The sequence below is a fragment of the Zingiber officinale genome, chromosome 6A, assembly GCF_018446385.1.
Source record: "Zingiber officinale cultivar Zhangliang chromosome 6A, Zo_v1.1, whole genome shotgun sequence".
NCBI classification, from domain to species: domain Eukaryota; kingdom Viridiplantae; phylum Streptophyta; class Magnoliopsida; order Zingiberales; family Zingiberaceae; genus Zingiber; species Zingiber officinale.
The window spans coordinates 119,772,001-119,794,153 of record NC_055997.1 but is presented as its reverse complement, the minus strand read 5'-3'; the positions used below and the strand labels follow the sequence as shown (position 1 = coordinate 119,794,153).

The window sequence follows — 22,153 nt, the reverse complement described above, 5'->3', positions numbered from 1 at the left end:
TGGGGAGAAAAGGAGAAAGATAAAGAAGCTCTATTGAATTCAAGATATCTAAATCAATGAACTCCCCTTATGTAGCCTATTTGTTTTTCCGAGATCATTAACGTCGGACAGGAAAGTAATTATCCTATGAATTGATGATAAAAATTGAGGAGGAGACAAGAAGAGAAACCTTTAAGAATGAAACTTTTTTATTGAAACTAGATGGTTGATGCCTCAACATTTAAACATGATTCTTATATAGACCACAACCTAAGACTCAAATAAAAAAAATATACAATTAACAGATCTTAATTTCAATCTTATAAAGAAAGGAAATAGATTTTTACCCAAAAAGGAAAATAATTAATTTAACGGACTTAACTCAAATCAAGACGCGGATCAAGACAAATCCTCTTTAAAAATTACCCTAAATGCCCAAAATAAAAATAAAAATGATCAAAAATAGTAAAAATACCCTAAAGGGGTTCAAACGACAGAATTTGGGGTTAAAAATTTGACGGTTATGGTTTCACCAGTACAAACGTAAATTTTCAAATTCTGCACAGATGAAAATAGACAGAGTCTGATTCCGAGTCTCGAATCAAAAGTTATGTCTGTTTGAAATTTCAAGTCTCATATTGGACTTCAACATGTGTAGAACTTGCATCAATCATCTACATAAAACTCATTCCTCATTAATGTTAATGAACGAATCTACACATTAAATCGGCATTCAATAATATAATTAAACTCACTAATGCTTAATGACATTATTATTGTGTTGTTATTTCAAGTTAGCCCACTAAATAAAGCTTAAATTCTATAATATCCCACTTGGACTTTACTTGATACTGTATAAGCAACACAATATCTTAGTTAAGCTCAACATGTCAAAATTTTATGGGTTAAATAATCCGGTTCATTAATTTAATTAATAAAGGACTAAAGAAGTGAAAGTTACTATAATTGTAACAAGATCTAATAGTAATTAGGGTATTAATATCATTAAGGACATAAATTAAATGTGGATGTGTAATATAAGAATGACTTGAAATTTGATATATAAGTGCTCATTCTCAATAAGTCCTCCTTATAACCCAAATCGAGTTCAATCATATTTATTAAAACCTTATGCTAAATCATAGTGGTAAATCATGATTCAACCTTATAACTCAAAATTGAATCCTATATCACATTTACAAATACCGTATGTAAAATCACAATAGTAAATCATGATGTCTTTATGTCAGAGAGTCAAAACTTTATACACATATAAAAACTTTAGTACATACAATAAGTCAAAAATGCACGTGTTCATTAATATAGATCATTACACCAAAATATAGATTCATACCAAATGGATACTTTATCAAAAGGAAGAACCTTTATATTCAATACATGCTGATGAAGTATCTTAGATGACAAGTCCTTAGCGAGCGGATCCACTAATATAGAATTTATCCATATATTCTCTATTATAATTTGATCACTCTGAACTCTTTCTTTAATTGTTAAAACTTTATGTCAATGTATTTAGATTTCGACGGACTACAGTTATTCTTGGAATACAATTCTACAAATTTATTAACATTGTTGATCCTTAATGGTCTGTCAATACCCCCAATAATCTGTAATCTTATGATAAAGTTTCACATTCATATCCCATGGTTGGAAGATTTGTAGTAGGTTATAAACTTTGCATCTATAGTGAAAGTGGCTATTAGCATCTATTTAATATTGTTCTATGATATAATCACTCCTACCAGCATGAAGACATGATTTAAGGTGGACCTCCTACTATCTAAGCATCTGACAAAATCGTAGTTTGAATATCTAGATGACATGATCTCCGATATGTGAGTATATAATTCTTCGTTCTTTGCAAACACCGTATAACCTTTTTAAAACCTTTCCAATGCTCTGTTCTTGGGTTACTCAAATATATGTCTAACATCTCCACAATGTATGCAAGATCCAGGCATATACATACTTGAGCATACATTAAACTCCCTATCGCCGATGCGTAAGGGAATTGTTGCATTTCCTTAATCTCAAGTTCATGATGTAGACCTTGCTGTAAGCTAATTCTATCACCCTTTGATACAGGATTGTCATCAAAAGTATAATTCTGCATACCATACCAAATGAACATATTTTCTACATAGGCCTTTTGTGATAATCCAAGTGTACACCTTGAATGATTAAGAATAATTTATATGCCTAAGACAAATGATGTATCACCAAGACCCTTCATTTCATATTCATTTGATAAAATGACTTGGTTTCGAACAGTTGATTCTTATCATTACTTGCCGCAATATATCATCCATATATAGAACAAGTATAATAAAATTTGTTGCCACTGAACTTGATATATAGACATCGACCAACTAGATTCTTCTTGAAACCGTATGAAGAAACCACTCGACCAAACTTATAGTACCATTAACGAGATGTCTACTTTAATTAAAGTTTTGAATCTCCCGACCTAAAGTTTTCTGGATGTTCCATGTATATAGTTTCTTCAATATTTCCATTGAGAAACATAGTAAAATAACACCTATTTGGTGTAGTTCAAGGTCATAATGAGTAGCAAGTGTCGTGATCACCTTAATAAAATATTTCATCAAAATTAGCAAAAAAGTTTCTTGGTAATCAATGTTCTCCTTCTAAGCAATCTCTTAGTGATTAGGCGTGCCTGATACTTTTCGACGTTATCATGTAAATCCTATTTAATTTTAAATATTCATTTACAAACAATAGATTTAACACTTTTAGACAATTCAATAAGTTTCCAGACGTCGTTGTACATCATAGATTTCATCTCTTCTCTCATAGCTTTAATATATTTTTCTGCATAAGACATTGTTTGACTTTTTAGAAATATACATAATCATGAAATATTATGGATCTTCTATCTCTGATGGATCTTTTTAGTAGTATTTGATATTGAGATAGTTTTGAGTCATGCTCAACCATCGGAGGAAATACCTCTTTTTAAGTTAACGTATCTTCCAATTGTATTGGAGGGAACATAGAAATATCATGGTCAACTACTTCTTCCGATTGTGCAACTTTAATTGTATGTGGAATGTTAATCATTTTACTATCAGCTGCATTAGTAGTTATCGTATCAAGATCACCAATGTTCTTCTCAAATAATATTTTTCTAACTTTACCGCTCCTACCATCCTCAATGAATTTAGCATTACCCATCTTAAAAAAGGATATATACTCAAGAGGTTGTAAAACTCAAAGTCTCTTGAGTTTTCATAGTATCTTACAAAATGACAACTAATGACTCTTAAGTCCAATTTTCTTTCATTAGGTATATAGGGCTTAATCTTAGTTGGGCAACCCTAGACATGCAAATATCAAATACTAGGTGTTCTACTTGTCCATAACTCGTATGTAGTTTTCGTTATTACCTTACTAGAAACTTTGTTATATAAGTAAACCGTAATTTTTAATGCTTCACTCCATAAAAATTCTGATAGAAAAAAAATACAATCATACTTCTTACTATTTTTTAGAGCCCGATTTCCTGGTTCTGCATGGTGTATTGCGCCATGATTCCACACTCTATAAGATAATTCATAAATGGAAAAGGATGTTGTTCACCTGATCTATCAGATCTATCATAGTCTTCACCATCACGGTCTGATTTGACAGCGTTAATCTTCTTACCAAGTTGATTTTTAACTTCTCGTGAATTAGGTACAATTATTAGTACCGGAAATAGTCATCTATACAACTAATAAAGTATGTTTGACCATTCTAAGAAGCTTCAAGGAACGGTCCATATATATCCTTATATATTAGTTGTAAGACCCCATTACTCCGTCTTGAACCTTATCACTTTTGTTAGTTTTTTTCCTCTTAATACACTCAATGCAGATTTTAAAATTTGGCATATCAAGGGAATTGAGAATTCTTAATGACATTAAGCTTTCGAAACATTGTTTAGAGATGTGCCCTAAATACCTATACCACAATATGAATGAATTCTCACTCGTCAAACCATACTTCACACCTATACGTTACAACATTATCTGTATGAGTTTTGGTGTCTGACATGTATAGTATATCAATCAAGAAACTAGTACCACATCGAATAAAATTTCAAAAAATACTAATTTTTTTATTTCAAATGAACAAATGTATCTAGATTTGTCCAAATATGAAATAGAAATTATGTTTCGTCTAAATGACAACATTACAAAAAATATATTTTCTAAATTCAAAAGTACACTATTTTCTAAATAAACTCTAAAAACACCTATGCCTCTACTTTTACCTTCTTGCTAGTTACAATATAGATGAATCTATTAGCATTAATTGACATTTGACTTTTGAGATAACCTTGCATAGTTATACTTGAGTGAGAAATTCCACTTGTATCTATCCACCAAGTATTATTAGGTACAGTAGCTAGGTTAACTTCTAAATTAACAAAGTTAAGAAATATACCTTTCTTGATCTGTTAATTGATATATCTAGGGTAATTCTTCTTCAGATGGCCTTTCTTTTTACAAAAGAAATAAGCTGGTCTGGATCTTATTGCTTTTGCATCTTATGCCCTAAAGCCATGTCATTGTAAGTTGTTTAGTTTTATCCTTTCTCTTATTCTTATTTGAATACTGAGATGAGGATATAAATTAAGAATTATGAGATGTGTTATACTTTAATCTCTTCTCTTCTTATATACACTGAGCTATGAACTTATATAATGTCCACTTTTCCTTTTAAGTATTGTAATTTATCTTAAAAGAAGTGAACTATATACGCGGAAAGATTAGGATGAGGTTCACAAGTAGGCTTTTAAGCATTTTTGACTTTAGTGTCTTGATCCTTATAACCAAATTTGACATCTTTATGATATATGCCCTAATGTTACCCTTCCTGTTATACCGTATGAACACTAACTTCATGAGAAGTTAGTTGACTAGTAGTCTCTATTGATGCAGAGAGCACCAGAATCGAACATATATTTTGATGTTATCAAAAGTTCAAAGTTAAGTCTTGTTGTAATCTAATATGTGTTTACCAAGTGTGCAAATTGAATGACTTGATGGATTTAGAGGATCAGACACCAAGCTAAAGTTCAGTTAGATTAGAAGACTAAATAACTAGCAGGAAACATAGATAAATCAAAGAGGACCAAATATTTGGCAAGAGGTCTAGTTGGATCAGTAGAATCTAACAACTGGCTGAAATCTAAATGGGACATCTAGCAGAAAGACCTAGTGGTTAGATGTCGAGTCAAGTAAGTCTGCAAATGGTAAATAAGGTAAGCATTGTAGGAGAGAGATCTAGTGAGGATGAGTCCCAGTAGGACTATAAGCATTGGTCCAACTTAGATCTATTTTGAAAATTTAAGTTAAGATCAAGACTAGATCTTGGTAGTGATAGACAAAATCTAATTTATAATTTTATTATCTATACTAACTCTGTTTTGCAGGTATTTTTTTGTTAGTTTAGACTAATATATTTTGGAGTTTAGAGCAAAATTGAAGTTCGGATGAATAGTGGTCGAAGCACCTCAAATGATTGGAGACGTCCTGAGTAAGAGACTGGAGGCGCCTAAGATGGCTGGATGCATCCTAAAGCAAATAAGCTATGAGGATAAAAGTTCAGCGTTGAAGGCACCTCAAGTTACTGTAGGCACCTCGGGTTACTACAGACACCTCGAGTTATTACAGGCACCTTGGGTTATCCTCTTAGAGGCACCTCCAAGAGGATAAACACCGAACTCTGGGGATCGGATCAGAGTTGATGGAGGTGCTCCAGATGAATTGATGCTCCCTAAATACAATTTTAAAAGAGGGTTTGACCACATATGACTTTACTAATTCTTTATGAGCTTCTAACTTGATTCTACTATGTTGTCTCTCCCAATTGCTTGTTACAACTTTGCTACGTCAAACTGTTGTAACAAGAACGACACCGACTTCAAGCCTTGATCTTTAATCACAATTATTGTAGGTAAAAGTTTATTTTTAATTATTACTATTATTACATAAAAAAGTGCAATATGTTACATTTTCTTCATTTTTATATTCAAATTTTTTTGCCCGAAGGTTCTTCAGAAGAGATTTCAGTAGATTTCCCCATTGAAACAGTACAAGGGATTGTAAACCTTGGAGTAGTAGTCGCGGGACTATGAACCAAGTAAAAAGATAAAAGTATCTTTTTCTGTTGTGCAATTTGTATTTTAAGTTTTTCGCTGCGTACTCAAGTTTTCGAAAAGTTTTTAATAGATAAAAAAAAAAAGTTTTAAAAATGAGATTCAAACCCTCCCCTGCACGTCTCTCATTTTGTTCCAATCCAATCCTATAGTCTTAACCTTTTGTTTGAAGTAAATCAGTTTGCTAACTCCTATGAAGGTTTTAGCATCCTTGTTCTCAATAATCAAACCTCTAAGTGATTCCGGAATAGAGATTTTCATGAGCATTAGACTTATGCGATTTGATCACTCCCACTTGTCATAAATCACCTTATGCTTCATAGTACAATCACTAGATAAAAGTGCAGGACGATCATACGTAAATGCAAAGTTTAGATCCATACAACCTAATAAAATCATAATATGAACTTTCCATTATCCAAAGTTTATGCCAGTAAACACGGGAATGTTGTTCAGATTAGCAGATATTGAAAACACGACATAAATAAAAGCAAAGAACATAACTCAATTTAATAAGCAAGATATGTAATACAACGAAAAAGTATGCAACTATATGGGCATTAATAGAGATACCTAGTGCAACATCACATTGAGTCTTTGAACGAAATTGTAACTTGCTATTGGTACTCTTCAAACAACTCATAATCGTCTTCATCTATCACATAACTTGTCTTCTCTTGGGTCGACATATTATGCATATGATACTTTATTTATGAACTTCCTTAATTAGCTTATGTTTTTAATTGTCACTCACAACACTTTTAATCAACCATATAGTATCCCTTCCTTTGGACCGACACACTATATGCATGACTTAAAAGTGAAATTAGACTTGTGAGCTTTTTATACATACCACTGCCATAAAGAATTGTTTTCCTTTAGACCAACGATCTTTAGCATGAATATACATTCAACTACATAAATACCCCTAGCCTCTCCAATAGTTCTCACATTTATGATGGTATTGGCTCGACTAAGTAGCAAGTGTGAAGAAGAATCCAGAAACAAATTACTGAAAACGTAACTAGTCAGTTATCAATCGATTGTTGTCAGCTATCAATCCATTGACACACTGCTAAATCGATTGCTAATAGGTGGTAATCAATTGATACACAACAGTAAAGTTCCCTGATCGACTTAGAAGGCTTCTTTTCATGATTTCATCCATCCCAATCGATTGGTGAACACAAATTGATTTGGAGAGCTTTCATGGACAATCCAATGAACAACAATCGATTGGTGAAGATCAGTCAAACTACCCAATCAATTCTGATGCCTTCAGTATCTAACCCAGGGTTCTCCAATCGATTGACTCCTCATGGCAATCGATTAGTGTTAACCAATTGATTGCCCAATCAATTTCAGACCCTTCTGTTCACAACCTAGGTTCAACGATCGATTGATATTTATAACAATCGATTTTAGCTCTTTTTGTTCACAATTCTGGGCATCCCAAAAGAATGATACTTATGACAATCAATTGGTAAACACCAATCGATCTGCCTAATTAACTTGGGAGCATTTTGTGCCTAAATTCATGCTTACCAATCGATTAATATTATAGAACTTGATGTTCTAAACATGATTTTTGGCTCAAAAAAGTCCTAAATCACGCTGTCAATCAAGTTCTTCACAGGTAATGTGAAAACCTCAATTACTTGATTAAATTCTAACCTATCCATGATACATTCAACGGATAATCAAGTAAGGACGTGGCACCCTACCGGGGATACGTCAAGGTCAAAGGGACGGGTCGACGTGGAAGGTAAAGTTAAGTATGGTTCCTAAAGCCGACCAAGCGGATTCGACCGAGCGAACTGGGAAAAATATCCGAGCGGACCAAGTGTACAGCTGATCGGATAGCCTATGGCCGGGTAGATATTATATCCCTGAGTGAGTTACATACGGTCGAGTGAGCTATATACGCCCGAGTGGACTACATATGGGCGAGCAGGCAACATACGCTCTATCGAAGAGTACCTTAGAAGCTGATAGCAGGATTGCTCCAGCTGACAGAGAGTACCTTAGAAGCTTCCAACCGTCTTGTCAGAAGATGGATGGCTTGATTAAGAAATAGTGTCAGTGTCACTTTCTGGAGTTGTCCTTTCATAGGGCATTTGGGAAAACATGCCTATACTTTGAGATGTGTGCACATGCATTACAATGGCTCTATAGAAGAGGGTTCCCTTCCACGATGAAGGTTTGTGTAACTTCATTTCTTTGCATGCTCTAGCCACAGTTTTTCTACTATTCTGTGTCGTCGGAAAACTGACTTAAGTGTCTGAGGGCCAACGCAGGGAACGCCTTCCCAGCTCGGCACTGGTGTTCCCTGTGCTTGCAGGACTAGAGAGGAGTCTTCACCGACTCGACTAGTGGGCCACATCGCCAACTTGTCATCTCCTCAGATTTTGGATATGATCATATTTGTGCAATTTGTGGGAACATAACCTGCATCCAAAATGTGAAGATGGAGGATACTGGATAGCTCACAACGTTAACACTAACACAAGAAGATCTGGAAGAGTTGATACAGATCCGAGCAACGAGAATGTTTCAGCAGCAGCAAGAAGCGGCGGGCGATGACCGAGTGTCCAAGGGCCCTGCAGCATCCGAGCCAGGTCGACTACTTGACCATGGGTCCTGAGCAGACAACCCACCCACCCAGCGACCAGATAGCCAAACGATAGGTGCTAATCGACCGGTGCCTAACGCACCGATCCCCTACCATCGAGTGTTACTTCACAGTCCCATGGAAGGACAAGGCCGAACGGAAAGGATGTATGGATCATCTAGCAAAGACATGGCCACTCGGGATAACTAAAAGGGCAAGGCCCTCTGGTTCGACAACTCGCCCGAGCAGGTCAACCGAAAATTATGTTAAGCAATTCATGATGATGAGTTGCCATCGAACTTCAGACCACCGATGATCGGGAAGTACAACGGGTCAACTAACCCGGAGGACCATTTGCTCGAGTTCAACGATGTATCCATTCTCCACCAATATTCGAACAGAGTCCAGTGCCGAGTCTTCCTCACCACTCTTTTGGGATTAGCGCAGAGGTGGCTCCAGCGATTGTCGATCGACTCCATCCGCATCACCCGTCATTACCAAAAGATGAAATAAACCTCTTCACAGTCAAACAAGGACCCAATGAATCACTAAGGTTCTATATCAAGATATTCAATCAAGTGGCTATGGAGGTCCTGTCGGCTACCCTGGAAGTTCTGCGTAGCGCATTCTCCCAAGGACTCATAGAAGGTGAATTCTTTCGCTCACACATTATGGAGCCACCGAAGAACTTGGATGAGCCGCTTAGACGAGCAACGAAGTTCATCAACGTAGAAGAGGCACAGGCAGCTTGGAAGAGAGACGCGACTATCGAGCCAGCTGCTACTCAAGAGCGCCGAATGGCACACAATAATCCACCCCGAAGGGACATAGATCGGGAACGATGCATCACCATATGGAGCACCAAGTGCATGTCGTGCAACATGTAGAGGCCGAATGGAAGAAAGTCAAAGAGCCTTGGTAGTGGACTCCTATGTTCTGCTCGTTGCACAAAAAGATGATTCACAATACAAGGGACTGCTATCGCTTCAATCCTCCATTGGACCGCCCCTCTCGTCAGGTCATTCGATGTCGATTTCCAACACCCGAGTGTCGACACTATTGCCGAGTAGATGAGCAGTGCGGCCGGGATAGACCCGCTCGGGTGTCTTCGGAAAGGTCGTGCATATCCACGTAGGAGGAAGAAAATAAAAGGAATATTTCTTGGGGCGACATTAGGTGAGCACGAGGGGTCCGATGGATGGCAACTCCAACGGGGTACGAAAGTCACACGTCCGCCAGTTGGAGACTCATACCGTTCGGACACAAAAGAACAAGTGCCATCTACTGATAAACAAAGTGTGCTGACATCAGATCGGCAGAAATATAGAGAAAAAACATGCCGAACATTGGAGAAATTTGGAGTTAGGCGAAATCCAGCCAAATGCCTATTTGGAGACAGAAGCGGGCGCTTCCTTGGTTATATTGTAATCGAGATGGGAATTAGGGCTAACCGAGTAGGAGAGCTCAACTAAGACTCTCATTGGCTGTAAGACGAAAATAGGAGGAATTTGGAGTGCCCATGAAGAACGAATCACCTACAACCCTACTAGGGGAATGTGAAAGAAATTTCTAAAATACTAAAGGCTCACGTGTCGAGCGACCGTGTTATAAGTGGGCATGCCCCCATGCTAAGTGTCAGAGACTCCTGTGCTAAGCGACTGGGTTTAAACTCAAGGCTTATATATCGAGCTGCCGTGTTATAAGTGGGCATGCCCCCATGCTAAGTGTTAGAGACTCCTGTGCCAAGCGACTAGGTTTAAACTCAAGGGTCACATGCTAAGCAGTCGTGTTATAAGTGGGCATGCCCCCACGTTAAGTGTCAGAGACATCTGTACCGAGTGGTCATGTTTAAACTCAAGACTCACGTGTCGAGCAACTGTATTATAAGTGGGCATGCCCCCATGCCAAGTGTCAGAGACTCTTGTGCCGAGCGGCTAGGTTTAAACTCAAGGCTCACATGCCGAGCGGCGGTGTTATAAGTGGGCATGCCCCCACGTCGCCAAGTGTCAAAGATTCACACGCCCGAGCGACCGTGCTACAAGTGAGCCTAGCTAGTCACGCAAAGTGTCAGAGACTCCTGTGCCAAGCAACCAGGTTTAAACTCAAGGCTCACTTGTCGAGCGACCATGTTATAAGTGATGCCCCCACGCCAAGTGTTAAAGACTCACATGCCCTAGTGATCGTGTTATAAGTGAGCCTAACTATCCACGCCAAGTGTCAGAGACTTCTGTGCCGAGCGACCAAGTTTAAACTCAAGGCTCACGTGCCGAGTGGTCGTATTATAAGTAGGCATGTCCCCACTCCAAGTGTGAGAGACTCTTGTGTCGAGCGGCCAGGTTTAAACTCAAGGCTCACATGTTGAGCGGTCGTGTTATAAGTGAGCATGCCTCCGCGCCAAGTGTCAAAGACTCACGCGCCCGAGCGACCGTGTTATAAGTGAGCCTAGCTAGCCACGTCAAATGTCAGAGACTCCTGTGTCGAGCGACCAAGTTTAAACTCAAGGCTCACGTGCTGAGTGACCGTGTTATAAGTGGGCATGCCCCCATGCCATGTGTCGGAGATGCCTGAGCCATTCGGCCAGGTTTAATACCAAGATTCACGTGTCCGATCGGGCGAGAGCACCTGTGCAATGCCCACAAACTCTGGGCCTTCGACCGCTGAGCAACAGATCCAAATCAAGAAAGTCAAACGACAGAGCACACTAATGGTCTAGTCAGTCAGACTTACAGCCTCCTTCAACTAGACTAGAGGGAGAGGCTTGTGATCCGGTAATGACGTGGCGTCCTACCGAGGATACGTCAAGGTCAAAGAGATGGATCAACTTAGAAGGTAAAGTCAAGCATGGTTCCTAAAGCCGGTCGAGTGGATCTGGCCGAGCGAATTGGGGAAAACATTTGAGCGGATCAAGTGTACAACCGAGCGAATAGCCTATGGCTGGGTGGATATTGTATCCCTGAGTGAGCTACATATGGCCGAGCAGGCTACATACATCCAAGCTAACTACATACGGCCAGTAGGCTACAAACGCCCGATCTGGCTACAATACGACTGAGTAGATCACTCGAGCGGCTCCCCGTGGGTCAATCAAATATCTTATCACATCATTCTGAGAGTGAGTGTTGTTGACAACAAGATTGCTCTAGCTGGCGGAGAGTACCTTAGAAGCTTCCAACCATCTTGTCAGAAGATGGTTGGCTTGCTTAAGTGTCAGGGACATTTTCTGGAGTTGTCTTTTCATAGGACATCTGGAAAGACGTGCCTATGCTTTGAGATTCGTGCACACGTGCACAAGCATTACAATGACTCTACAAAAGGAGAGGGGGGGGGGGGGGGGGTCCCTTCTACAGTAGAGATATGCGCAACTTCATTTTTTTACACGCTTTAGCCATAATTTTTCCACTATTCTATTTCGTCGGAAAACTTACTTGAGCGTCGGAGGGCCAACACCGGGAACGCCTTCCTGGCTCGGCACTGACGTTCCTTGTGCTTACAGGACTAACGAGGAGTCTTCATCAAATCAACCAGTGGACCTCATCGCCAGTTCGCCATTTCCTCATATTTTAGACAGGATCAACAGATATACGTCAATTTCGATCATCCATATGGAATCGAATCCAAAATTGATGTATATTTTTAAATCATTGAAAATAATGATCACATCTTAAAAACAGATGATAAACTAATGTTAAGCTCTAATACCAATTGTAAGCAATAATAAATATATCAAATTTAATCAATAATGTATCAATCCAAGGATCTAGTAATCATCTATCAATAAGACAACACAAAACTGAATTTGATACAATGCCAAATATTGACTTGAGTTCATAGCTAATGTCATTGTAGCTCTTACTTGTCGTCGGAGTTCTTGTAAGCATAATCTGATGTAGGGATCGGGCAACCAGTGAAGTTCCTTCTCAACGGGAAGAGTAAAAGAAGATGAAAAAACTTTATTAATCCAAGATTCAAGATACTTAAATTAATGAACTTCTTTCTTTATCTACGCGTATTCACATTTTACCACCCTTCCTAATTAGCAACACATTAATAGCAATGAACCTGATTCTTTACTTCCTTTCATATTGCGTTAGTTTTTAATAAAATTGAGTTTATATTGTCTTTGCTAAAATATTATTTATTTATTTATTTATTTCTGGCCGGTTTCAGGAACGGAGAAGATTAACAGGAAGCTCGGCGACTGGACGTGCGGGTCCTGCGACCACCTCAACTTCAGTCGCCGCGACTCGTGCCAGAAGTGCGGCGACCCACGGATGAGCGCCGGCGACCCCCGCTCCGACTATACCAGCTTCGGCCGCCGCGGCGGAGGCTCCTCCAACGGATTTGGCGGCGGCGCCGACGTCCGCCCCGGCGACTGGTACTGCGCCTGCGCAGCCCACAACTTCGCCAGCCGCGCCACCTGCTTCAAGTGCGGCGCGTTCAAGGACGACTCCTCGGGAAGCGGGAGGTTCGACGACGACGCGAGAGAGAGCTCCCGGGGGCACGGCGGCAGACGTGCCGGGTGGAAGTCCGGTGATTGGATATGCCACAGGTCTGCATGCCGTTTTCGAGCCTTTATGTTTTTTACTCTTTAACTTAAAAAAGGGAAAGGGAAAAAAACAAATTTTAAATCAAAAAGTAGATTATTTTGTTAAAAAAATGATTACAGATCTGGTTGCAATGAGCACAACTTCGCAAACAGAGTGGAATGCTTCCGCTGCAGTGCACCAAGAGAATATGGTAATTACATGATCATATATGTTATATCAGTCACTGAATTTATCCAATTTTTCCCCTCAAAGTTTTAATTTCGATCGCATTTTAATATTAAATTTTACTCATTTTAGTTCATTTATTGCAGGCACTGGGCTTTAAGCTGTGCTGGGACAGAGACACAGAGTACTGCAGATGGATTAAGATTTTAAGAGTTTAGATTATTCTATAATTATCAGCTCTAATTCTGTTTTTGTTTGGTTAAGGATTTTTGTGTGTTATTTTTTATATTTAATTTGTATGTGTTAATCATTCAAATTTGAAGGTGTGTTCTTCCTGCATTGTTTTGCTCCCATCTTGTAAAAAACCAAACTACGAGTTTCTTTTAGCTAACTTCGCACGTGATAAGCTTTGGGCAAAATAACAAAAACCCGCTTTAATTTATTAGATTTGAAATACGGTCATATTTTTCAGAAACCAAATATTTTTTTGATTTTTTTCCCATGATATTAGAGAGGAGATGGAGATCTTCTAGATCGTTTTTTGTAATCCAAAGAATACTCTCTTTCCATGTATTGATGGAGATATATGATCTCCATCTATTTTACAAGTGGGGACCATGTATTTCTATTAATACATAAAAAAGAAACATTTTCTACAAAACAATCTAAAGGATCTGACCTTTTTTTTTCCCCCCAATTTCTCTCCCTTAAATGAATTTACTAATGCTAAAATGCTACTCCGCAATTCTATTTTATTATTAATATACTCTACCAAAGTAAATAAATATTTTTTAAAATAAAGATAAATTTGAATCATAAAGTTTTAGCTGTAAATGAAAAAAACATTTATGAACAATATATTAATTCAGCTAGTAAAAAAATTTTATCTTTGAAATCTATCTATAAATTAACTTGTTTTTCAATTAATATTTAGGCATTTTACATTTTTCTCAATTTTAATTAGTAAATCTAAATAAAAAAAATCATGCAATTGAATTTTTCCATGAGAAGTAATGTTTATTTTCAAATATTTTCTTATTTGAAATTAGATTTTTATCTTAATTACTATTTTTAGAATGGTTTTTAAAATTACATTTTACCATTGAAATCCGTACTATAAATAGTCATGCTTCAGTTCTTCCGCCTGGTTCTGTGCAGAGCTTTTGGGGGCGCGGATTAGGGTTTCTTCTCCTGTCTTCCTCCGTCTCTTACTAGCAGCGTCGATGGAAGAGATCACGGAAAAGGTTAACAATCTGAGTGTCAATTCTGATATTCACAAGAAGAATAGGATCCAGGTCTCCAATACGAAGAAGCCCCTTTTCTTCTACGTCAATCTCGCAAAGGTGCCAAATGCCTCATTCGTGTTCTTATTCTATAATGGGAGCAATTCCTTTGACTTTTATCTTAGATTTGAGATAATTTGTTGTATGTTTATCTGGTTTGGTGATTTTGATGCTTAGGAGGAACTTATTGGCCCTTTTGGGGTCCAGTATGCCTTTTATCGTTTTATTGTTGTTAGCTTTCAAGATGATTCCATTTCGTTGTGTTTGGTATTGGTTGCATTTATTTATCGAAGGCACTGTAATTTTTTCTTACAGAGATACATGCAACAGCACGATGAAGTGGAGCTCTCGGCACTTGGAATGGGTATTATTTCTTTGCGCATTGTTCGATTACTATCTTTCCTTGATCAATTAATATGCTTTTGTAGAATGCTACATCGAGTGTGGAATTTGTGATAAATACAGTCTAAAACTTTTGGAATCGACATATTTTACTTGTACTTCAAAGTCTACAATTAATTATGGTAATTTATTTTTTGGGGTCTGTTGGGATTTGACGGGTGCACACCTTAGTTGAATTTACACACCATTTGAAATGCAGACTCAAATTCTAGCTAGTTCGATTTGTTAAAAAAAGGGCCAAAGATAGGCAGGAATGCATCATTAAATTATCTTCTACACGAATAAGCATGGTTGGAGGTCCTCTCTTTCTCATGGTATCTTGGTGACTTCCATATTTCCTAGATCATTTTGGTTTGTTGGTATTAAAATCTCGAGACCTAGGAATACACAATTTTAATAAAGCAAAATTGCTAAATTATTGGTTCATTATTGCCTGGTTATTTAATGTGTTTTGACATTTAAATGCATGAACCACCTGGTTTTTTGGCTTCATCATCATTGGGTAGATATTATATTGGATATTTTTTTATTTCTCATATTCCCTTTGATTCTGTAGTTTTCACTCTCTTTCTTTAGACATGTTTGGCATTGATGTTCTGTGCAAACTTTCTACCTTATTTTAGAATAGAATCAGTAGACCTTCTCATGGTTATAGTGTATATATATGTCTTTTTCCTCATTTTTTTAAAGTCAAGATATATGTTGTTTTGGCATTTTGACCACGAAATGCCCCCACACTAGATTCTCCATATCACATTTGATGTAGTTCTTTTTTTTTTTTTTTTCGGGTGAGAGCAACAAAGTTAAATCTCTCCCAAGCACTCCAGATGGATCTAGTTTGTTTACCACTAGGCCAAGCTACTATTTCTGTTATACAATATTTGTAATATCAACGTGCAATTTGTTGCTATTACTGTAGCCCTTTTCTTTCAACACTAGCAGATTGATAGTTTTCATGGAATGGAGAATTTCATTAGTTCATTAAAAATGCTTTATTAGATTCATTGTGGTTTACTAATTTTGCATATTCAAGCACACTCAATTTTATTTATATTTGTGATCTAAGATGCATAATAAATGTTTTTTGCTTGGCCTAAGCACAGCTTAGTAATTCAATTGAACTTCTTTCCTGGACGATCAGTCTCTCATCTTAATGTTATTCAACCTTTCAGCCATTTCAACTGTAGTAACGATTACAGAGATACTCAAAAACAATGGGCTTGCAGTTGAGAAGAGTAAGATTTCACTCACCAAACCTGTTGATATTCCACTAATAGATGCAACCCGAATTATTCTTTTTCATCAACAATTTTTTTTTCCAGAGATTGCGACTTCATTGGTTGAAGTGAAGGATGATACAAGGGTGCGGCCATTGCAGAAGGCAAAGGTAAAAGCTCCGACCGAGCAACAATATGTCTCACAGCAATGCTTCATACGCTCATTTGTGTATCTATGCAGATCGAGATTTTACTTGGGAAAACAGCAAACTTCGATGAGCTTATGGCTGCTGCAACAAATGAGCGAGATGGTGGAGAAGATCAGTAGAACTGAAAGAGTTGTCACTTTGGTTTTTGGCTTGGTAGAATTTTTTAAATTTTGGTTCTTATTAATCGGCCATTTCTATGAATCAACAGCAGTCTATTTTTCTACTAAGATTCGAGTCCGGGGACAGCATGGGAAAATTGTCAATTATGACTAAATATGAATATCCTCTCGTCCATTTTATTCGCCAATTTGTAATTTTCTTTTCCGCACCCTATCTCGTTGTTGTGATCTTCTATTCTATTTTCGTTGCATTCATAGTCAGTCGTTTTGTGCCTCGAATTTGATTCCAATTGTATATACAACGATCTCACTAATATTCGTCCTGTTTTAAGCATATACATCATGGCAGATCACATATTTATAATATAGATCTGTTGTCTAAAAGGAGATCATCGTATAAAACAATCTCAGTCGAAAAGGAAATCATCTGTTGACTAAAATGATCTCGGAATTCTTTTCATCATATAAAACAACTCGAAAATGATAAGAAACTAGTCAAACTTGTTTGCAACAATTTTTATTTTGCAGACCATAAGATCTGATCCCATTCAATGGATCACAAAGGTAAAGATAATTTGTAAGGGGAAAAAGAGTATTGCCTCATGTATTGTATCCGAGTCTCAAACAGCTTCAGTTTGAGCTAAAATCTGTTGAACCAAAAAACTGCAACTAAAAGCCTAAACCCCCACATTTCAGTGTCCTCATGTTTGCTGGGAGAATGCAAGTTATGCATCCTCCTGATCGATTAAGATTTTCTTGCAAGCCTCGTAACACATAAATGAGATCCCGGCGGCCGGTACCAACTTCGTGCAGCTCGGTCCCAAGCCTTTATAAAGTCCCCCGATCCCTTCCTGTTCCAGTATGCTCAAAAGAGCGTGAAGCATATTCTTGTAGACCTGCCTACCGCCGACAGCTCCGACCTGCATATGCTTCCTTGCAACTTCGAGAGGGAAAGTTGCACTGCTTGAGATAGCACCAGCGGCGGAACCAATCAAAAGTGTGGCAACATTTCCTATTTCATCTTTTCTGAAGGCTTTCTTGTATAGTTTCTTTAAGGAGTCATAAGCATAGTAATTAGCAGCGGCATACGGCACGACTCCTATGAGGCTTGGGGTGAGACCTCTGAAGAGCTCTGCAGGGCCTTCCTCTTGTATGATTTTCACAAATGCATGTACAAGATTGTCATACACACCTCTCTGCACAGGAAACAAGAATTAGATGAAAGATGTAGATGTGATAGTTACTGCAATGACTTTCACCGACCTGTATGGTTAGTCGTGTCTTCAGTAGCTCCAAAGGATATGTGCATAGGGTTGAACTGACTCCAGCAAATGCCCCAGCAACCAACGAGGGGGGAATCAGAAGCTTCGGCTGTTCACCTTCCTTAGGAGTCAAAATCTTCTTAGCAGTATCAAAAGCAAATAACTGCAATGAGATCCATAGAGACTTGTAAGAATCAGACAGAATAATTATTAAACATGAATCCCGGATAACTGTGACTAATAGAATAACAAAACAATTATTAATCATACAGCCGTAAACCTTGTTAGGAGAAAAGAACACAAGATATAACTTGACAGGTTGCATATGCGTGCAACATTGTTCAAGCCAGTTCGTCCACATCCTATCATACTGTATCACAACAAAACCTATCATACTGTATCACACCAGGCTACTCAATATACAAAACATAGCCTAAATGATGGCTATGGAATCACCCAAAAAGATTTAGTTTGCAGGTAAGCAAAATATTGATCAGAGACAAAAAAGGATTCCCTCTAAACATTCACATAATAAAGTTTGTAAAATTTCATGGCACAAATAAGGATGCATATCCAACCATTCTGTTATTAAAAAACTTCAATCAAACTTAAACTTATAGTAGAGATTGGAAACTTATTGCAGACCCTAAACCCTATGTTCAACACGAGCAATGCTATTGCCCTTTTGTTTTTCCAATATTTACTTTCTAATGATAATCAATGTCTAGATGCTGATGAGAATGATATATATTGCATCATAAAGCAATTCTTCAAAAAATACATAGGTGAAGACAATCGAGTGTCGTATCCAACGAATAGATGAACATTAAACTAAAAGAGAATATGGTTGCAGTGGACATTATATCCCTTACCTCAATGGCCTTGCTAGGAGCAACACGGATGACATTGACAAAATTACCACGAAACAGACCCTTCCACCCCTCCGTTTTCATAATATTCTGGAAAACTTCTGTCGTCGAATTCCCGTTGCTCCCAACCATAAGGTGTGTCCTAATTGTTTCCATGGGTGCAACGCAAGTCCGCGACACTGCCCCGGCAATTCCTCCACTAAGCAATCTTCTCAAATGAGGATTCCTGACCTTAATTCTTACTTTCAGTATACTTTTCTTCTTTTTAGCCAAAACTTCTTCAACATAATCGGTCACATCTTCTGTGGCTTCATCAGGAGTCCCAACAACCTGAAAACCTGCCTCAGATGTCACATTAGGACATTTTGAAGAAACCCCAAATCCAACTCCCATCTGACTAACACTTGCAAACAAGCCACCGGAGGGATACGAACTATCATGGATATTCCATGAGAAGCTCAGATCATGGAAAGGTTGGATATTCCATGAGAAGCCCAGTTCTGGGAAAGGTTGAAGGAACCCGCCGCTGATCTTCTCGACCGCTTGCAATCTCTTATCCGCCATTGCTATCACAGCAGAACCTGGAATTCGTGTTGTGGTTCAGAATATTGCGACTTCCAAATCTATCTCTCTTGGCCTCTTACAATTAGGGACAGGATGCAGGAGATAATGTAGAATTTATTTATAACTTTTTACCAAATCTGCACAAGAAACAAAGGACAGAATTCTCATTCAACAGATTCTACGGTAAAAGGGAGAAACATTGAAATGCAGATGCGAAGTAAGAAATAGTAAAGTTACAACACAATAGTCGAGTCCATCAAGAGGAGGAAAACACGAAAAAAAAATCAGCTTTTAGGAGAGACTAGGCAAGGATGAGCAAGTTAAAGCCAAAAACGCAAAATCGATAGAACAAACTGTAGCAACATACCCGGATCACTTAAAAACACGCGGAAAAAATCAATCCTTTGCAGAGGAAACATCGGGTAAAACCTAAAAAAGCGCTCGAACAAAGATTCGAACATAGAATCATCACCTACATTATTCAAGCCGAAAAATCAAACTGGCGGATCCGAAATCAGCGCGAGTACTTCCCAGCCAAACCTATTCCTCGTCTCCTTTGCTATCTCGCCGTGGGTTGGCGGGCGATAGAAGCGAGGAAGGACGGCGGCGTGCGAGAGGGGACAATAAAAAGCAGAGAGCACCCAAGCGAGAGACCTGATCAATACGAAGCCTGCCGTTGTTTATATATTTATTTATTGGTAGAAAGATGAGAGTTTAATTGCCATTTTCAATTAATTTTAGGTTTTTTTTGTTAAAATATTTGACTCTTTCGGGATAAAATACATAAACCGCTAAATATAACTTCATTAGTAAATATTATTAATTTCTAATTTTCATAATTATACTTGTTTAAAAATTAATAATTGTCACTTAATCATCAATCTTGTGAATTACCATCCCACCGAAGATTGGCTTAGTCACAATTTTTATTAAAAAATAAAGAAAAGGTCAGAAACTGATTAAATTTAATCACAGTTAACGAAAAAACATCATGAGCCAAAATTTCATTATATGAATTTTATTTTGGAAAGACTTTAAAATATGGCAAAAATTAATTTTTGAATATTGTTTTTATTCACTAGATTCTTCCATAAAATTTAAAATAATATAAAATATATAGTGTTCCTTAAATATCTCCTCTTTGATTAGTATAACGTAACAACGTTACATTAGGACCTAAACAATTTTTTATTACCTCAGTGTATTTATTAAAGGTAAACAATTTTAATTTTGTGATAAATATTATCTAAAGTGTGTTTATTTATTCATATTTTAGATTAAAGAAAATTTTCCTTAAATGAATAAAAATCAACAGTTTAATTGAAATTGTTTTCTTTTTTTGTTTTGGATTAAAAAGTTTAGTTGTGATTGTAATTATTTTTAAATATTATTCTCTTATTGTATTATTTTAGGTCTAACATTCTATAAAAAACTGTGTTTGTTGTAAATAAATTTAAATAAACAAGAACTGAAATTGAAATAAAAAATGATTAATCAGGTTGGGTAACATTAGACGGGTGACTGGTTTGATCCCACAAAATTTTTTCGTTTTCAGGATAAATCGGGAAGTGTTCGCAGCGGGCAGCCCAAGAATCTAGCATTCTTTAGTTACGTGTCCTATTTGAAAAAAAAAATCCTAAAAAATTTATCATAATTAAGACTCGAATCGTGTATATCTAAGTAACAACTTAAATATCTTATCACTGCACCGTAGCACCGAGAACAACAAGAACTGCAATTGAGATATTATAAGTGATGCAAAAAGATATTATAAGTGATGCAAAATCTCTTTCATTATGGTCGAATAGAGGTGTCATTGCAGAAGAGGCACTCATTTTTTTTACAGAAGAGGCACTCTTTTTTATGTTTTCTCAAAGGATAGTCTTCAAATTTTAATACTAAAGGAATAAAAATCATATATATAAATATATATAAAGTTTTTAATCGTCAAAAATATTATAATCAAAATATCCATCCCCTCACCATCCCCTCACCATGTGCTTGGCACTGGTCACTTATAAGATGATTTAATTTAAATCTTTTTTATTTGTGCTCAGACCGTTTTAAATATCAATGTATTTTTCAGGAATTCAAATAGAAAATTGAAATTGAAATGTGTTATAAATAATAAACTATTTGTAAATTGGTTTGGTTTTATTAAAAAATAATAATTTATAGATTGGATTTCGTTGGCTAAAACCGTTAAATATTGAGCTGGTCTAATATATTAGACATTTTAATGTGGAATGCAATCATTGATTTTGACCCCCTCAAGATTTATAACGGTCAACGATGGTGTATTGAAGGCTTCAAGGGGAAGAAGTCAAAATTGAGTAGCCACTTTATCCCTCCATTGAAGTGCCGTGCTATTTGGACCAATTGGGACAAAGAAACTCCACTTAACATTGAAAATTAATTAATTAATTAAAATCACATAAATTAATTGTGTTTATAATACTTGCTAAATAATAAATTTTTCATTTATCAATTCAATATTCTACAACAATAACAACTAAGTTTTTTATATCTATATAATATTAAAGACTCATTTGGCACCAACCTAATGCACGGTTTGTTTAGCACTGGTGGCAATGCTTATCCTTTGTTGAACTGGTTGATGTTGATTAGTGAAGCTCCCGGTAATATGAGATCCCAAAGAAGATCTATTCTACACTGTCTTAACTTGACAAAAGACTGTTTTCAAGACCCGAACAAGTGGTCACTAGATCAACAACTTTA

The 22,153-nt window shown here is 37.1% G+C and overlaps 3 protein-coding genes across 4 annotated transcripts; 2 read left to right on the top strand and 1 right to left on the bottom strand.

The window, feature by feature from the left end:
- Nucleotides 1–9,671: 9,671 nt before the first annotated feature.
- Nucleotides 9,672–13,699, top strand: LOC121995232 (uncharacterized RNA-binding protein C17H9.04c-like). The gene is made up of 4 exons (XM_042549021.1): nt 9,672–9,795; nt 12,945–13,326; nt 13,444–13,575; nt 13,636–13,699. The coding sequence occupies exons 1-4, from the start codon at nt 9,672–9,674 to the stop codon at nt 13,697–13,699; spliced, it is 702 nt and encodes a 233-aa protein (XP_042404955.1).
- Nucleotides 13,700–14,619: 920 nt separating this feature from the next.
- LOC121997756 (uncharacterized protein At2g34160-like) lies at nt 14,620–16,907 on the top strand. Its single transcript, XM_042552371.1, has 5 exons — nt 14,620–14,832; nt 15,088–15,136; nt 16,347–16,409; nt 16,497–16,561; nt 16,633–16,907. Exons 1-5 carry the CDS (start codon nt 14,713–14,715, stop codon nt 16,717–16,719), a joined length of 384 nt encoding a protein of 127 aa, XP_042408305.1. The 5' UTR covers nt 14,620–14,712; the 3' UTR covers nt 16,720–16,907.
- A 242-nt stretch (nt 16,908–17,149) lies between these two features.
- Nucleotides 17,150–20,081, bottom strand: LOC121997754 (adenine nucleotide transporter BT1, chloroplastic/mitochondrial-like). 2 transcript variants are annotated; one of them, XM_042552370.1, is made up of 4 exons: nt 19,887–20,081; nt 18,854–19,551; nt 17,983–18,144; nt 17,150–17,915 (listed from the first exon to the last, which is right to left on the bottom strand). In XM_042552370.1, exons 2-4 carry the CDS (start codon nt 19,412–19,414, stop codon nt 17,445–17,447), a joined length of 1,194 nt encoding a protein of 397 aa, XP_042408304.1. In that variant the 5' UTR covers nt 19,415–19,551; nt 19,887–20,081; the 3' UTR covers nt 17,150–17,444. The 2 variants fall into 2 exon arrangements, with proteins under 2 accessions (XP_042408304.1, XP_042408303.1); XM_042552369.1 differs by having other exon boundaries at nt 19,891–20,081.
- Between the last annotated feature and the right edge of the window lie 2,072 nt (nt 20,082–22,153).

Coding starts and splice junctions, on each gene's coding strand:
- LOC121995232 (XM_042549021.1), top strand. CDS start 9,672: ATGGAAGAAAGTCAAAGAGCCTTGGTAGTGGACTCCTATGTTCTGCTC. Junction 13,327..13,443: donor GGTGATTGGATATGCCACAG/GTCTGCATGCCG, acceptor AAATGATTACAG/ATCTGGTTGCAATGAGCACA. Junction 13,576..13,635: donor ATCCAATTTTTCCCCTCAAA/GTTTTAATTTCG, acceptor CATTTATTGCAG/GCACTGGGCTTTAAGCTGTG.
- LOC121997756 (XM_042552371.1), top strand. CDS start 14,713: ATGGAAGAGATCACGGAAAAGGTTAACAATCTGAGTGTCAATTCTGAT. Junction 15,137..16,346: donor GCTCTCGGCACTTGGAATGG/GTATTATTTCTT, acceptor TCAACCTTTCAG/CCATTTCAACTGTAGTAACG. Junction 16,410..16,496: donor TGGGCTTGCAGTTGAGAAGA/GTAAGATTTCAC, acceptor TTTTTTTTCCAG/AGATTGCGACTTCATTGGTT.
- LOC121997754 (XM_042552370.1), bottom strand. CDS start 19,414: ATGGCGGATAAGAGATTGCAAGCGGTCGAGAAGATCAGCGGCGGGTTC. Junction 18,145..18,853: donor CTCCTAGCAAGGCCATTGAG/GTAAGGGATATA, acceptor ATCTCATTGCAG/TTATTTGCTTTTGATACTGC. Junction 17,916..17,982: donor AGACACGACTAACCATACAG/GTCGGTGAAAGT, acceptor TTTCCTGTGCAG/AGAGGTGTGTATGACAATCT.